Source organism: Strix aluco, chromosome 3 (genome assembly GCF_031877795.1).
Source record: "Strix aluco isolate bStrAlu1 chromosome 3, bStrAlu1.hap1, whole genome shotgun sequence".
NCBI lineage: Eukaryota > Metazoa > Chordata > Aves > Strigiformes > Strigidae > Strix > Strix aluco.
The window spans coordinates 76,629,239-76,647,932 of NC_133933.1; the positions used below are offsets into that span (position 1 = coordinate 76,629,239).

General features: G+C 39.2%; 1 protein-coding gene across 3 annotated transcripts in view; it reads left to right on the forward strand.

Annotated features, from left to right (window-relative positions):
- The window catches only part of CEP85L (centrosomal protein 85L), a 159,447-nt gene that overhangs the window by 115,594 nt on the left and 25,159 nt on the right, over positions 1-18,694 (forward strand). For all 3 annotated transcript variants that reach the window (XM_074819258.1, XM_074819257.1, XM_074819259.1), the window contains one exon: positions 8,455-8,576. In XM_074819258.1, coding sequence (XP_074675359.1) covers positions 8,455-8,576 — 122 coding nt within the window. The remainder of the gene's footprint in view (positions 1-8,454; positions 8,577-18,694) is intronic.

An 18,694-nucleotide genomic window follows, 5' to 3' on the forward strand; every position in this document is an offset into this window, starting at 1 on the left:
CTTTTAAAGTCATGAAAAGCTCAAACAAACAGAATGCAGAAGAAGAGAGACTCAGTTTTCTAGTTTAGGGACAAAGACCCTTCACAGAATCTAAAGACTAGCCATTTGAAAAATCGGGACCCTTGATAAAGAAATTGCAGAGCATCAGTTTTCTCCAAATGTATACTCCTGCTTCACATTAAATTCAGAGTGACTTAACTCCCTTGCAATATGTTTGCATGTTTTGTTAAGAGAATCTGATGCTCTGTTTATTAAGTTCTTTTAAATTTTCTTTTCCAGTTAGTGCACAGCAAGTACTCTTTTTTTCCCCCCTTTCTAATACTCACCCAAGTTGCACTCTCTTTTCATTATCCTCTTGTTACACAAGAGTTCCTGTCAGTTTCTGTGCAAGACTGATGGCCAGTTCTGCTCATCCTTGCAGAGTTCCTGCAGGCTGGCAAAAAATAGACTCCTTTTTGCTTGCTTTCTAGGTGACTTTTTCCTTCCACTATTTTTTGGCCGTGAGCAGGACTATTAAGCAATGAATGAGCAGTCAACACTGACCCTTAGTAAACTGGTATTTGTGGATATTGGCAAGATACATTTAACATAAAGGTTTTTATAAACAATCAGAATTTGATTGAGGATGCCTGAATGCAAGTGGCTGAGGTATTTTACTTTTAGGGGTGCTGCCATTCATCATTGATTTGTGTCTTCCCAACTATTCCTTTTTTCTAATCTATTTCTGTCTTGTATATTTCATAATATTTTGTAGTGAATAATGTATGTAGAACACTTGTGCAACGCTTAAAACAATGGTCTTTCTGTGGCCTTTGGATAACTGCAGTCACATTTTGGTCATGGTGCTTTTGAGGCCAGAACAGGAAACGAAAAAAATCAGTTTAACTGAAGGTTTCACTAAAATCTTTAAAAAGAAAAAAAAAGAAAAAGTTAAATTTGTCTTCCTTGTGGAAGCTCCCTTTCATCTCCAGATTTTTTTTATTTTTTTTTTTTTTAGTAAAGAACATTTGAATTTAAATGTAATGGGAAGATAAAATGAACACTTAATAAAACAAGTGCTTCTATACTTAGGAAAGACCCAATTGTTATCAGTGGAAAATTCCAGGCACTGTTGCTTTTAACGTCATATTAAGTGGCATGTAGAAGTGTTTTGTGTTCATAACATTTGCCAGAATATAAATGGAAAGGATTTCTGACAAAAATAATATTGGTGTTACATGGAGTATAAAGGAGTATCATAACACATAAAAGCAAGAGAAGTGTAATTGTTCATAGGAAGATAAGCAGAAGAGGGTGTATAATCTAGCGTGCAGCTCTGGGAGTGCCAGTTTCACCCTTTAAGAACATAGTAGCTTGAGGTGGCAGAGATGAGAAAGTCACAGCAGACTGCTGAGTGGCTGCAGCCTCTTGGAATGAGACTGTCCTTGACTCGTACAGTAATAACATGCATCTCCAGGGATCTTGCAGAGGCTTTTCAGAGTTAATATACTGACTTCTTAGTTTGTTGTTTTGAGGCTTTTGCACAATACCATCAAGGATGCTAGAGGAAAGGAAACCTTGCCAGTTAAGCAGTGGCCAGCATTCCAGTTCACTTCCCTTACTAATCCCCTGTTATATTCCTGTTTTATTCAGGAAGCCTTGCTGGGTGCAGATTGTGAGCACATACAGATCTTTTACACATACAGTCTCTGACTGTAGACTTGGACTGTGCTGCTGGTCCTGTGTGTGCTCTCATAATTCAGATAACTAGCACAGGCAGGACTATTTCAAAAGATAAGAAAGTGCAGGAGGCTTTTGTTTTTATCCTCCTATGCCACCTTCATGTGGAGGTTCCTTTTCTTGAACTGATTGCATATATGAACATCAGGTCTTGGCCAGTAACTTGACAGTGTCACAGCAACTGCACAGTTGTATGTTTTTCAGAAGCTTAGAAAATACTCAATCCACAAACTGGTACTTTTGGAGGGTTTGGCACTGTCTGGAGTTAAGATAATTCAGCTTGTGGTTGTGTGTTCATACTAATCCAGCACAAAGCTGTGCCACTGCAAAATGTGTTGCCTCGAATGCTGCTTTTCCACTTAACAGTGTGTACCAGCGCTAGGTTTCACATGGCCTTGTACAGTGAATCTGATAGGAGCCTGACCCAGATACAAATAACCTTCATGTGTATGGGATGGAGAGAGAGCATAGGACTAGGGCTGTCAGGAGAGAGCTGAAAGGTATGAATGTTTGAAGTGGTGAGAAGGAGCAAGAGAACAGCTCCCCCTTCCCTTTGATGGCAGTGCAAATTTATGCCAGGTTTAAGTGACCACGCAGTTGCTATCAAAACCCTGTAACACTGCCATCAGTAGCAAATCTCTGCTTTTTTTTATTTTTTTCTTTCATGGTGAATAGCACACCTGACCTTAGCATTTGTTTTCTCCCATCTCTCTTAGTATCCCAGCAACCGTGTACTTGCTGTGCCTTGCTCTTAATTAATTTGTAAGCTACTGTGGTAAGGGATCATGTCTTCCTCTCTTGCTTGTGGTTCTCAGACCTGACCTTGATAAAGTTCAGAAGCCTCAGCTGCAGTATAAACAATGCTGGGGAAGAAGTAAATGTACAAATAACAGTAACTTGTAGGACAGTCAAATTCCTCCCTGGCTTATTTGGGTCAAGTCCGTGAGGTCTCTAATAAAGCATGTAATGCCTTGTGTGCAATGGGGATTTCATTTGTGAAGGGGGCTTCGACAGTCTTGTAAGAAGTGTAATGGTTAGAGGGAGTGCTGCTTTTAGGAGGTATTTTAATGCTGTTACTGTTTATTCTTTCCCTTTTTGAAAGCTTTCCACTTTCTAAAAGACAATGATAGTGATGTTGTCTGTAGATAGTCAGCATTAGCATTTTAATTTTTTATTGGAAAAGCTTTAAAAAGTCATACAACAGATGCAATAACACAGCTCCATCTAACCGAGGAGAGTCATGGTGGCACCCCCCCTTGCAGAACAGAACAACTCGTTGCAATTTTAAATACTTGCTGCAAAGAGGAGAAGGAGCAGGTTAGTGCACTTGCAAAGGACTTCATCTGCTTCCTTTGTAAAGCCCTGTATGATACTGCAACGCCAAACTGAATGGGTCTGGTCCTACAATGGCAAAAAAAACACATGAAAATGGAGAATGGTGGGGATGTGGGGTGGGAATTGTCCTTTTTTTGTTGTATTGTTTAGCCAATTTTGAGACTCCTAATTACAAGCACTAATTTAGACTACTGCAACCTGGGATAACAATTAGTGCATCTGTGATGCTGGCTGCCTATTCTGGAGAAATCCTTTGTGTACCATCCATGTAGTTCAACTGTGGCTATATATTTTTAAGGTGAGCCTTTTCTTAAATGAGTTCTGATCTTGTTTTTCAGTCTCTGAGGTTGGAGCCTAAGTGTGATTCTCCTCTTGGCATAGGATAGTCACTTCTGTTCTTAGTCACACGTACTTGATCCCAGCATAATTTAACCCTAACACCGAGAAGTCCTGATATGTCATCAAGGACTGGCTTGCCCTTTAGTTCCTAAACTTTTTTCAGTGTCAATCTTAAAATCTGAATCTTTCAATTCTTTGTGAGATGCTTTTGCTACTTTTCTCCTTCTTTTTAGTTTGTTTGGGTTTGGTTTTGGTTGTTGGTTTTGTAGTTTTGGGTTTTTTTCTCCTGATACTCTTATACCAAATTATCATATCTCAGTTTTCGTTCCATCAGCCTTGGTTTGTATGGACTCTCAGCCTAGGAAACAAAGTATTTGGTGTCTGATTTCATGTCTCTTCAGCCTTTGTGGTATTTAGCTCTTTACTCATAAATCACTCTTTCTAAGATTTTTAATCATCAGAGTTACTCTTCTCTGAACATGTTCTACTGTTTCAGTGACTTTCTGGTAGTATGGTGCCCAGAACCAAACATGTTCTTCCAGCTGGGTTTATGCCAGAGCTATTTAAAGTCACTGTCTTATTCCTTCCCTCACCCCCTTCTTTATGACTTGACATGTCATATATAAGCAATCCACACTTGCATTAAGCTGGTTTTCAGGCAGGTTAAATTGTGAACTTCTGTCAAGTTTATTCTCCCTGTTAGTTGTGGTCCCTCTTATATTAATTACTTTGCAGGTTGCATGTCTGTATAAAGTATGTGTTTGGGAATTTTTTCCAAGCTGTATTGATTTTTTTTTGTTACCTTTTTTTTCCATGCTGGGTTTCACCACTTGCTGTTGGTAATGCTAACCTCTCTACGATACATATGTATTTCTCAGTACCTCACAATTTGATGATGTTTCAATTTTGACTTTAGTTATGTCCTCCTCCTCATTAAAAATTCCCCAAAGAACACCATGTGTACCATGGCTGGAATAAGGGTGCAAGGGCATAATTAGGTGTTCTCTTCCCCATGACTGCTGGAGATCTGTGAAAGTATAGCAAAATGTGATACAGCCTAGGTGTTGCTGCCAAGAATTGTAGTGATTATATCCTGCTGAGCAGAAACACTGTCTTCCCTAAATGGCAAAGATGGAGAAGAGTGGAGCGGTAAGTGGGTGGTAGTGAAATACAGACACTACAAGCCAGGATTTCTTGAATAGTCCATAGCCTTGTTTTTACCTATCTGGGAGCAGTGCTGCTTTTGTGGATGTTCTTTCTAGTACATTTCAGCAAGGCACAGCCTCTTTCTATAGAAATGATTCCTTGCCTTGCTTTTGAAGTGATATAAAATTAGGGTCTGATTCCATGGTTGCAGCCTTTTCTCTCTTTTCCTTCGTGAGAGCCACCAGCCTTGTGTTTTGCTGGCAAGAAGATGGATGATCCTCCGAGATTGTCTGAATTAAGGGAGTCGTTGTGAGCTGAAACACTCAGCCTGATGTTAGGAAGAAATCTGGGTGCAGAGAAAGGGATGGGTAAATCCTCCTTTCCTTACCCAGGGTGGGGAGCCGTTGCAGAGCTCATCAGTGACCATTGCTCTGCCTTTACAGATCTAATCCTTTTCCCATCACAGGGGAGCAAAGAGCAAGAGTCGCCTCTATGATAATAGTGCATTTGGGGTTGCTGCTGCGACATCCGCCTCTTCTTTCTTCCCAATTGCTCAGAGAGGTGGCAGGGCAAGTGCGTGTCGCTGAGGCACAGCCCGTGGGGACAATCGTATTTGTTTCCTCCACTGTCAGTCGAACAAAAGGAACTGTTTGTGCTCCTGCTGACATTGGTTGCGCTGATTCTTTGCCTCGGATTAGCTGTGGATGCAAGGAATTCTCTTTCTCCTGCATAATGAATGCCTGCAAAATGCAGCTAGAGAAGAGTGATATCTACAGAGGGGGGTTTATGATAGCGCAGGCAGTGCAAGCAGTTGGCCAGAAGGGATCATTCACTTGGCTAGCAGAGTGCCAAAAGTTATGCTGTTAGTAATGGGCTGTGAAAACTTTACAGTTGTAGTATAGACAGTGCTAAATTATTTAAACTGCAACTTCCAGAAAAAAAAGCCCTTTAAAATCCATTGCTTTTTTTAAGATTAGCTATCATTTTGACATTTTTGGACTTCACCTTTATTTTGCAATACAGCATGTTACATAGAATGCTGTGCTACTCTGTGCTGAGACACTGAACTGCTTCAGGCAGAAACTGTGACCATGTTTGGAGAAGATAATTTTAATTATCACAATTAAAAAACCCAACCATTATTGGCCTAAGTTATCCAAATGTTGTTACCCACTAGTCCAGAGGAAAATTATTTTCCCACTGTTAAGAAACATGATGAAATCAGTCAGCAATGTGTGTTCCAGCAATAAATATTTGCATATAGGCTAGTACAGCAAAGATTTTATTTTTTTTTTCCCAGAAGCTAGCTGTGCCTCAGCAGTGTCTTGAAGGCTTGCCAGGTCATGAAAGTCAAGGCCAAGCCCTTGTCAAAAAACAAGCTATTCAGGACCTTTGGATGCCACTGTGCGAAGGATACTGTTTTAACTGAACAGATGTTCTCAGTCCAAAGCTGATACTCTCGGAAGAGGTGCCAGGCAACAAAAATAGTTGTATTTTCTAGGGCAGATGGAAAAGAATGTTGTGTGTTTCAAGCTGATATTTTATTTTGTAGTTGGGGAGAATTCAAGTTGAGGACTTGGAGTTGTGGATGGCTTTCTGTATATGAGTCCTAAAAGCGTATCTTGCTCTCACTATTTGGTTTGATGTTCTTAGGAGACAAAATACTCGAATCTAAGTGGACCACCTGTGTGTTACCACACCATTCAAAGCACTTAGAAAGCTGTTTGGAGTAGTCAACACCATGTGCTCATAAATGAGTGAAGTGTCTTGTTATTCTGGGAAGGGCTAAGAAGTATTTTTAGCATATTCTTTTTTTTTTTTTTTTTAAATTGGCTGAAACATGATATCAGAAACAAAAATATTTTTTTGTTATTTTTATCTGTTCAGAGTGCCAAATTGAAGCATTGAAGCACACAGTTATGATACAAAATATTTTATTTGTTTTTATGTATATATATATACACTCCATAAGATTAGATATATTCCAAAGCCAAAAGCATTTCGGTCACTCAGCTGAAGAGGCCTTATGTATTAGATTTTTTTTTTAAAAAAAACCATGCTATCATTAGCATCTAATTGACAAAATATTACTCTGTTCTTAACTTTACAAAGTTTAAGGCTGCTGAAAAGCAAGGCAATAATATTTAATTGACGTCTTGTGTAATCACTTATTGTACCAAAGTTGAAGGGTTTCTTTCTAATTTAAGTGCAAACTATTAAGTTTACAAAGGTGCTAGATTGAAGTAAGGAACTTGCTTTGAAGAATTTTGCTATCTTTCACCACTGGTGGCTTCCAAAATGTTTTCAGATAAGATGGGTTCATATTTAAATAGTTGTTTTCAATCTCTTCATTTTTATAGTTCAGTCTTAAAGACAAAATTCACCTTGCTCAATAAATGGGTTGATTTGGCTTTATAAAGCCATATATTTCCTGTTTATCATGTCAAACCCTTGTGGGTTGTTTCTTTTGGGTAGAGATGGCATTTCTGGCTCTGAAAAGTAAGGACCTAATCCCAGCTGCATTAAGGACCGCTTCTTTCTCTTTTTTTTGCCTGTAACATAATGGTATTGAGGTGGATATAGAAAAGCATTCTTCAGCACTATAGTGGGAGAAGCAAAGGAAAAAATTTCATGACACAAAGTACAGTGATAGTTCCTGATGTTGTCACTTTATACTGCATGACATGGCATGTGTGACTAAGAGAGACTTTCACTGAAATAGTTTTGTGCTGGTGCCTGTTAATTCAGCCAGTCATGTGGATAACTGTAATGCAGAACAATATGTGACAATCCTAAAGTATTCTGTAAGCACCAAAGATGACTTTGAAGTTATCTGGTCTGGATTGAGCGACCCAGGCAAAATTAATTTTAGATTCATTGATCCTTAAAGACTCTGCACACGTATTACTTACAGGAAGAGTCATGACTTGATATCTTTTCTAAGTTTTATTAAACTGCTGCCCAAACCAAAAAAAAAGCCAAGGTGATATCATCAATTTAGTATTTTTTAATGCTAATATTGATCATTGTGCATGAAAAATGAAGCAAGACAACTGTTAAATTGATCGCAAATGTTAACAAATGGATGGTAGATCTTAATCCAAGCAGCACTTAGTGTTGCCATTTCTTCCCTCCCAGTAGAGTGCAATGAAATCTTTAACTTAATGAGCATAGGTTTAATGGACTGACTTAATAGAAATTGCAGATGTGACAAATTTTATTCCCACAAAACTTTCAAACGTAGAATATGCTTCAGTAAGCAGTTGTATGAGGCCCTTCTTTTAGGTGCCAACAATTGAGAGAATTTTTAAATGTTTTCTGTGTTTTTTATTGCATGTGAGATGTAATCATGAATGAGCATGATAAGATACAGAATAAAGTAAGATACAGGATAAGAAATATTAACCATAGTCATAAATCAGTGAACCGTTTCAAGAGAAAATTTGATTTTAATATTATTTCACATTTTACTTCTCCTCAAAAAGCACTGTTTATCCAGTTAATATGGCCTTTTCAGTAAAGATATAATACTGACAAGGAGCACCGTCTAAAGGTCTAAAGCTATCAAGCTATCTCATTTGTAGTGCTACAAGAATTGCAGCAGGATATGAACATTTTGTGGTGTTGTCTCAATTATGTATTTAAATTCTAAATGAGCTTTTCATCTCAAACTGCTTTTGGAGCTATGAATTCTTTAGTAGAGAAATGATAAAATACGTTTTAAAGCAGTGACACTGGGCTGAAGTTTATTTCAAGAAACTTGTTTATAAATCCAATTGTTTTATATAAAGCAAATCTGAATTAAACTGAAAAACAACTGTTAGATTTCTGAAACAACAAACTGCTTTGTAAATGCCCTAATATCTGTTATATTATTTACTGTTTTGGAAGCTAACTCTACATTGTTTTATGCAGGTTCCAACTGGAACATCTCGTCAAAGTTATCCAGCTACCAGCTATCAGGACTTCAGCAACTGGGAATCTCTAATGAAAATTAAAGAGGGGCTGCTAAGACAGAAAGAGATTGTGATCGATCGGTGAGTAACCTGCTCCTGCTGCATCGATTAGATCAGATGATGTAAAAGCTATGATGTAGAAACTGACTTTCAGGAGAGCTGCTTACTCAGTAAAGTTGTTAGGTTCCAGTCCAGCAAGTATTTATACACAAATATGTGGGAGATAATCCTTAATAGGAGAGAAGACTGGCTGCTGGCTGAAAGTCTTTTACAGAGTTGGAAATTTACTTACGAGTTTAATGCCCCTGCAATGTGAAAGGAAAAGCGAGACCAACAACCAGTTCTGCTGTCAGCTTCCCCATCTTAGCTTCTTACCAGTCTGGGGGTTTGTATCTGCTTGTACAGGTCTTTAGAAGTGACTTGCAAGATGAAAATTGGTAAACTGTATTGCACTGATTTTTGTTTCCATGACAAGTACAGAAGTGAAATGTATTTGAAGCCAGTTGATAAAGCTTTGAGAAATTGGCCTTTGCAGTAACATTCAGTGGTAAAATCTTATTCAAATGCTCATACAAATTATTCTGATGATAAAATATTAAATCCAGGATCTATATGTCAGTAAATACATCACTTCTTATTAAAATCGCTATCAATCTGAAATGGACATTGGCAGCAGCTCACTGCTGTTATGTTTCTAATCTGTCTGAGGTAATTTCTGGAGTTCTTGATGTTTGGATAATATGAAGCCTTAATGAGGAAAATGTGCTTTTAATAAAGGGCTTCAGCTTAATGAAGCTTACACTAAATTAGCAGATGTCATCAGGAGCTGCAGTTTGGATGTAGGACATTTAAGAAGGGCATTTTTATATTTGACATAATTATCATTTGACTTAGTCTGTGTTTTAATAATAAACTCTTGGCTTGTGGCTGAAAGAGGAGCGGTTGTTCTGATCTTGAAATAGTTGTGCCCTCTTAGTGATAGGTTGCTCCACAGCCTGAGGAGAACTGTGTGAAGCAGGTGTGTGTTGATCACAGGAATGTCAGGCATCCATTATAAATGTTTTTGTATTTCATCTAACAGTTCCTCTCTTTTAATGGGTGGAGATAGACAACTTGGGCATAATTTACTTTGGGACCAGGAGAATTATGCTTGTGCAAGATCTGTTCCTTCCTCTATTGCAATAGAGCAAGGAGTTGCTGTAGTTTAAGGTGTTTCTGTCCCCTAGCAATCTGGCCAGTACCTCTGCTGGCATTGTAATGATGAAGGGTGGCATCAGCTTCCCCAGTTTGATGTGGCATGTTAGTGTGTGTTTACATGCCTCTGCAGCTGAAGATGGTAGACGAAGTTATGAAGTGCAGGTGCTGAGGCACAGGCACACCATCCTGCTCTGCTAGCTCTCCTGCAGAGGTGGTGATCTCCCAAGGGAGAAGCAGTTACAATGGAAACATCCTTAATTGTTGCTTAGATCTCCTCTGTCAGAGCCTTTTGACCAGTTGCTTAAAGGCTGTCTAAATTACAGTGGTTTTTTTCAGGCTTGCTGTAATGCTGTATAACCTGCAGCCTGCCTGTCAGGGCCCAAGCTGTCAGCAGCATTTCTAAGTACATTGCCCATGACGGCTGGGGGTACTTTGGTACCTCTCCTCTGCCTGAGCACAGCATCCTCTGCACTCTGCATGAAGGCTTGTTACGCAATGGCAAGTAAAAAGGCAGTTCATGTTATTCTTCTCACACTGGAAATGTGTTTACAGTCAAGGGTGATGTTTCTGAAGTGACAGTTTGTAACAGTTGCCTGCTAATGTTACTTGATACAGTCCGTGTTGAGGAAGAAAAGCTGTTTCTTGATACCCAGTGGCAGTGTGCTGGTTCTTTTTTTTTGTACGAGTTATACTTTCATGTGACTTAACCATAGTGACTACAGTTCTTGCTGGATTTCTGACCAGAAGTCGGTTGAGATGATTTCTTTTCAGCTGAAAAGGCAAAATACACTCTGGAAGCTATTGACGCGAAACAAGGACCATTTAGTGATGTTACAGTCATTTCCTTTAAGTAGACACTTCGTGTTACGGTTAAGCATGTTGTAAATTATAATAATGTAGTGTAATAATACATCAAAGAAAAGGCTTTTTTTTCAATATTGAATCTCCATTTGGACAAAATATTTGCATTAAAATTATTTTTAAATGAAATAAAATTATTTAAGATAAATAGTTTGTGTATTTAAAACTAATACAAAGTGATGTTGCATATTTAGAAAGATTTTACAACAGAGTTTTTCTCCTTGTTTCGGAAGAGGTAAGTGTTTTCTATGACAAAAATAGTTTTGGTTTCACCCATGGAGAAAATGGTACATAGCTGCTGTTCAAAATCCTAGAAATAGAGCTCCATTATAAAGCAATAGTGTTATATTTCTTATTAGATGGGGCATTAATAAGACTTAAGTTTGAATAATACCTTTCTTCAAGGCACTAAGGAAAAATTTGATATTATCCATATTTAACACATGGGGACACAAGGCCTTGCACTGAGTCAAGGTGATGTTTTGAGAGTAAACCTAAGTCTTCCAGCTCCTGGTCTTCCTGAGTTTACTTTAAACTTCTTTTCAGAATTTTAATTTATTTGGGAATAGTGACCTAAAATAAAAATACAAAGTTTGCTAAAGTGTGGTTAATTAGGTTTCAAGATGGTGGTAGTTAAATTACAGCATTTATGCTTTCAGGAAGTGGAGGAGGAATTCTTTTGTTGACTGAGGTTTGGTAGTAGGTTTTTGCTGAGAAGGCCCTTCGTACCTGTGGTTCTCAGAGTTTTAAAAGGTGTAGTCTCCTTAAGTCATGTCTCATGCTGAATTTACAAACTGGTAACTGGAGGATGCTAGCAAGATTTAGTTTAATTCAGGGGGGACAGAAGCTTGTGAGAAATGAGTTAACCTCCTGCTGTCTGGAAGCCAGAGGAGTGGGATAGGAGGAGAGGGATAGCAGCTGATGTGGTGCTTCAGACTCAGCTGTTTGCTGCTGACAGGTACAAGGAACAGCTGGATGAAAAGCAGCACACCAGGAACACCCTTCTCTTGCCCTGTCACCAGCCTCCCTTTCAACCACAGGGTCATTACCCAGTTTTTTTAAGATTAAACCCTCTTCTGTTGAGAATTGCACTGGGGCCCCACTAATCCAGGAGGTGGAGGAGATTAACATCACTTGCACCACACACCTTGTTCTGCATAGTGGTGCTTAAATCTGTTGATAAATAGGAAATGGAGGCTCTGTACAGGGCACCGTCCTTAAGGTGTTCTACCTTTATCTTGTTAAAAAAAGGGAGGAGGAGCAGAAGGAAACAGAAACCTGCTGCCTGCTTCCCTTCTTTCCTCACAATGATAAAAAGGCAGCAAAAATCCAGCCCTTCTGGATTAGATTATTAAACTTCCTTGTTTTGCATCGGAAATCTAACAGTTTGGAATAGCTTCAAGCAAGTTTCAAATAGTTATTAAAAATGATTCAAGGAATAATTCTTGCAATGTAAATCATCATACTTGGATACTTTGTGTCACTGGAAATTCAAAGCTGTGAATAGAATTTTTAAAAACCAAAAAAACCACTTGTATCTGAATAGAACAAGTAGTTTGATTTCTATTCTGTTCACTGTCTTGAACAGCAGATTTAGTAATAGGTTAATTAAAATTGATTTATGTAGTCTGTTTGGCATAACAAATACATATTTTTAAGTATAAATGTATACTGCAGCGTAAATGGGTGGGTTTAGAAGTGGTTTTGGTTTGGTTTTAAAACTACTCTAGTAATCACTGCCAATTTAATGACTTAAAGCCTGAAAATGGTTTTTAAGTCTGCTCTTAAGAAATGAGATGAAGACCATACTTTTAGGAAGAGAAAACGTGGCATGGGGAAGGGAGCCTGGTGTGTCTATGTGCACACAGAATCACAATGGCACTTCCTAAAGGTGTGTGTCATTATTTTCTCCACATAAGAGCTGTTGGTACAGGCTGTGAATAAGGACTTAAGGATTTTGTCCGTAAGAGGAAATCTGCTGCTGTAACACTTATTACTAGAATGTCTGTCACCTACTGTACAAAATAATTGGATTATATCATTGCCTTACTTCTCTGGTGGTTTAGTATGTAACACTACATTATATTTAGCACCAGAGGGAGCCAACTGTGTTTGTATTGGTTTAGAAAATTACAGCATTACATACCAATTCTTTGTGTTGCTCCTCTGTTCAGTACACTCACAACACTGAAATTACAGTGTTTGGTACAATTACGAATGTCTCTTGAGACTGGCCAGCCACTGTAGAAGTCTCTACTGTGGTTCTGGCACTGTTTGTTTGGGAGGGACTGCATATAGGGGGTATGTGAATAAATGCCAAATATCTGAACATATGACGTAAGCTGCTGACAATAACACTGTGAATGCAGTGTTCTTTTCCAGACAGCTTAAGGGCATTTGAACAGCTTTTAAAGGAAAGAAGGAAAGGTGGATATAGAAGTATACTTTCAGTGAATAGCTGTCATTCCTCAGGGCATAATAACACTTACATTCTTAAAATAGTTGCTAAATCATTAGTTTTCCATCCATAGTTGAATTATGCTTAGATGTTTTCACTGGGACAAGAGAATTAGATTTTGTTTGCCTTGTGTCAAATTGTCCAGACTTCAATAGTTGACATCAAACTGTAGGTGTTCTGATAGTGCTTGTGTTACTGCTAGTATAAAGCTGTAGTTCTCTTAATTTGTGATGGTCTGTTAAGATCTGCAGCATTAGCATATTCACTTGAGTGATATTTTGATGTTATTTTTGAGGAAACTTTGAATCTTTATGCCACCCAGGGTCTGAACACATGCGTATATAACTGGGAGTCCTGTGCAGGGAATAGGGCTGTGGGGAACCTCCTCAGAGTGTCTCGCTGTGTAAAATATCCTTTGCTTGCAATAATAGCTTGAAAAATATGCATTTACCTTTTTCTGATATCACTAATCACCCAGGTAACCTGTGGTTGAGGCTTTTATATCTTGGGCTGGTAAACTTTCAGGGAGATTTTGTTACAGAATAATTATTCCAGCAGTTTTAAAAAGTTCACGTTTTCAGAGGTGAATACTAGGAATATCGATGAAATGGGATTTGTTAACATTAGTTTTTACGTAATAAACTAAATCTTGGCAGTAATGAGAGGATGTAGGGCTAGAAAGGACCTGTGTAACCTATCTACTGGGCCCTATGGAGGACAAGCTGTAGTGGTGGCACTCCTGAAATGTTTGAAGACCTATATCTTGACTTGTAGTGTGGGACTTAGATTTATGCTAATTTAAATCTCTTAAAAGTTGAGGAGAGAAAGTACTCCTCTGGCAGACGTGAGTTTCTAAAGGCTCTTTCATGTTAGAGTAAATGAGGGGTAAGATGGATTTATGGAGAACAGATGAGTTGGTCCCAGGTTGAAGAAAATGTGATTTCCAGATGAATGCATATATGAATGTCTGTGTAAGCATGTGTCCTCAGTTCGCTTGTCCTGTGTGAATATGAGAAAATGATGTGAATGTCAGTTATGTCATATTAGTGTGTGAGACATATGGAGCAGCAATTCATATGTTAAGCGGTTTATTTACTATTAATACTGGTCTCTGAAGACAGTCCAGGTTTGTGCATGTTGAGCTGAGTGCTGTTCTCTGCTATCCATGTCCTTTGTGCTGACTTGAACTTTCAAAGGGTATTGTTTGAGCTAAAGGACAGAACTACAAATGAATCATAATTGACATCTGCCTCCCCACAGCTGATATTTCACTCTTATGGCTATAACTTTCTTTTTGCTCATTTAAATGGATCCAGTTAGTGTCAAGTAGCACCAGTAGTTTTCCTCTGGATTCTAGCCAGCTTCGTAACTAGAGTCACAGTCATCCAGGATGGGGGGAGGTTGACTGCCATTCCATGGGACATAGCATGTTGTCTTCCCCATGTCTATCTGCAGAGAATAGTGGCACAGGGAATATGCACCACCAGAAGCAGCCTCTTACTGTCCGTGGGCAGAGAGACTGCAAATTTAGCAGACACATAACTGATAACCTTTTTTTTTGGTAATTCCCTAGCCCACCTTCATGTGTTTTCTTAGTCTGACCTTTAAATACAAATGTCCTACTGAGGTGATGCTCTTACCACTGAGGCCAGTATTTGGCCTACCTTTCTCCCTTCACTGATGTGCAGAAGAGCACTAACTCTTGATGGCACAGCAATGCTGGGGTGGGACACAGCAGAGGTCCCTCTTTCAGCTGCGGCAGCTTGGCTGGACAAGTACCCACGGTGTGTGTGGAGGGGAAGGGGAGCTGCAGCAGTGCCGCCTGGGCTCTTGCCTCTCCTCGTCACCAGCTGTCCCTACTCAGTCCATCGCCTTCAGCATCATCCCAGGGCCCTAGCTCCAGGGACTGGCCCCACAGTCTTGCTCAGGGCCAGCATTGTTCATATTACCATAAGACTGTCCCTGTTTTTTACCCCACAGCTCCTTCAACCCCCGTAACCTCTCACTCTGCTCTCTCCCTTGCAACCCCATGAGAGCCAGGGGTTCCAGGGGAGCATTGAGGGAGTGGGCAGGGGTCACGATCCAGTGAGGTTCTGAGAGCTGATGTCCAGGACACAGGAGAGATGCTGGTAGCTTCTCCTCAAACAGACAGGGCAGCACAGTGTTAGTGCATTTTCTTCTTGTCATCTGCATGTACCAACTGAAAGTGAGCTGCTTATTTACAGACCTGGCTTTAGGCAAGCTAGAAACAGTTACTTGATGTTAGGGCATACTGATGGTCATTACAAGAGAAAAGCATAGCTGGTGTGCTGTTTAGCTGTTTGCAAGGGCTTAAAAAAGAGTGGTTTTTTCCTTAGGTGTGTAGTTGGTTGAAAGTATTCTGCAATTTACTTTTGTCTCCCATCCCCTTAGCAGCAGAAAGATAGACATTTGAGCTGGATTTAGTGAACTGCCCTTCTTGTAAACCTGATGCTCAGAATTTACTTTCTCCCCAAGCATAGTGGCATTGAGGATCAAGGGCTTTTGCTTGCTTCTGCAGCAAAGGACATTGGCAGAGACCTGTCAGAACCATGCTGGCATATGTCACTTCATTGGTTTCAGTCCTTTGAGTGTGGGCTCTTAACTTCCTGATGATTGACATACTTCAGTTTGATTTAGATTGTTGGACTTAACACAGAGGTTACTGTGTGGGAATGGAAGTATCTGTGGCAGGCAGGAAGTAAGATTAGGGTAACTACTCTCCTTAAATGCCGTAAAAATAATTACACAGAATCAACATCTTCAGTAGCCAGTCAGTCTCTAGTGCCAGTGGTTTGTGTAGGGATAATAGTTGGTAATTCTGGGAAAGGTGAAAGAATGGCATGACCTGCCATGAGTTTTTAAACTTTTCCTTCCTTACAAAGTGTCATTGATCTGCAGTAGTGAAACCACGAATGAAGCCTTGAAATTTTGTTTACAAAAATAAAGAATGCTCAAGAACAAAGGGAACAAAGGATGTATGCATTTTACAAGACCTGGAAGTAAGCCAAAGTCATTACTTTGTTGAAAATATTAGGATTTTCTGTAAATAATCTAGCTAGCATATAAATAACTAACATTTGGGAACTAGGACAAAAGAGCTGGTTATAGGGGACTGTAGAGCACATAACTACAACTTGAGTCATTTATGTTGGCTAACCTGTCACTTCAGCTGTGTGCCCTCAGAAAGAATGTACCTGGGAGCAGCACAGGGAGGATTTGATCTCAGGATATTTATAAATTATGGCTGCATGTTCAGAAAATGGGGTGAAAAGGCATAGTCCAGGGTATCAGTAAAATTTTTAGAAGAAAAATATTTATGATAATAAGGAAAATATAACAAGCAGGTTGCTTCTGAGAAAAACAGCCTTAAATTCATTGTGTGTGAAGAAAAATACAAGACAATGTCTTCAGTGCAGAACTCTTCTGTGAGTAACCGCAGTGGTCTTCTGTGTACAATCTTCTGCTAGTTCAAAAGGTGTTTCAATTCTTTTTGTCTGTTTGCTTCTGCACCACCACCCCCCATTCCTGGGGACAATATTACACCTTGAGGGACAGCTGGAAAGATTTGTGCCAGAAGTGTTTATGAAAACAATGTTATTAGTGTTATGTTTATATTAATTGATTGGATAGAAGAGGTAAAGTTTATAAATCTTTTAAAAACATCAGTTTAAATAAGGAACACTTCTAAATGTCCCTCCCAAAAGGATGTTTTTCTTTCCTGCCTTTTGTGGCTTTTTTTAAAAAACAAAACAAAACAAAAACAAAAAATGCAAGGTTTTCTCCCCTCTGAGTCCCTTCGGTTAGTTGATGACTTTAGAGCAGGGTATCGCCTCCTTTTCTCTTCTCCTTAAATCTGAGTGTAAGAGGAAGGGATGTGTCAGGACAGACACTTGAAATGGAATAGAGTATTTTCTCTTTGAACAAAGGCGCTGAATGAAACCATATGAGAAGTGCTGTGACATTCACGTAATCTGCCAGTAACTCTTACTTTGCCATCAACATAGAATTGTAACACTCACTCATGGAAAAAAAATAGGGAATTTGTGAAGGAGAGCAGTTTCCATGGTACCTAGGTACAGTATTTTCACTGAATCTGGTTGTGTGAGCTGTGGTCTGACTTCTGTAAAGGCGAGTCTGAAAGGTAGGCTCCTGTCAGATTCCCCCATGCCTTGAGCTCAGGCCACAGCCTGCACCCACTCCTATGCAGATGGCTTCTGGAATCACAAAAGGTTGAGAAGCTCAATGACTGGAGACTTCAGTCCTGTGTAAGACTGAGGGATAGGAAATTCCTGTGTTGAAAGTTACAGGAAAAGGAGTAGGTCAGAGTGATACAGTGCAGCTGTGTAACTCCAGTGTCTATGGCAAAAAAAAAAAAGTTAATTTTTTTTAAACATCTTGAACCCCTGGGAGACTTGATGGTGCTAGTAGCTCCTCAGAGAAAGGGAAGAGTGGATGAGAGTTTGCCAGCATTGGTCACAACAGAGAATTTCAGTCTGCTCTAGTCTGGCCCTCTGCGAACACAGATGATGTGCACGAGGTTATAAACATTATATGTATAAACATACAAGCTGAGCGTAGCATTGCTGCTTAGAAGGCAAAATCCCTCGGTTTCAGGATTATTTATATCTGGTTTTGGCCTACCCAGAGTGTCAGTTGCCATGTATCTGAGCAGAAACTTGAAAGCACTTAACTGCTGAAGGTTGGTGGGCTTCTTTTTTTAAAAAATTGCTGGGATGATTGATCAGTAGTAGGGAAGCTTCTGGGGACAGTGTTCCTGCCGTAATACGTGAGCTGTGTTTGTGAGAGCATTTGAACTTTCTACACTCCCTTTAAATAAAGCTCACAGCCTGTGGTTATGCAGCAGATTAATAGTAACAGCTGTGGGCTAACAGAGGATTAAAACTGTCTTAGCGTATGAGAACATCAGTGATAAAATGCATTTGGTATGAAGTCTCCAAAGACTTACAGGATTGTAAATAGTAAATATGTTCCTATGGTGTTTATCTTGTATTCTACTTGTGACTGCTGGGCTGTTTTCAGAATTTTTGTTTCTGGGTGCCATGAGGTTAATGATATTTTCAGAGAGGTGGGTATGCAAAGAAGTTGTGCGGGATGTACACAGCCTTAAAACATCTCTACGGTGTGTTTTGTTGGCAAGGTTTTGTAACGGTGGAGAATTTCATGCTTTGCAGAGTGAAAAGAAGCAAGCTTGTTACACTCTGTGCTAGCGTGGCTCTATTTCATCATGGATTAATTTGTCTCACCTTTTTTCCTACAGGGATTTGGTAGGGTAGGGAAAGGATTATGAAAGGAAATATGGTAATGTAGTTCAAACTACATTGGAAGTTCAAAAATATTTTAAAACATTTACTCCAGGCTGTAGTGTTTAGTATAGGCTATTGAAATCCTGTGTGTGGAGGAGGGTACTGCTAAGATCCAATCAGCCACAAATAGAAAATCATGTAGTGCCTTCAAGGGATAAGTGACAAACTGATAAATAATTTTAAAACACGTGGGGCAAAGATATTTTAATAGATCTGTCTAGTAAGTAATAAGGTGATAATGAAAAATTACTTCTGTTCATAGATTAAGACAACACATACTAAATAATTCCAGTATCTGTGACCAAGCATTCACAGAAGCCATCCAGGCTTTATATTTT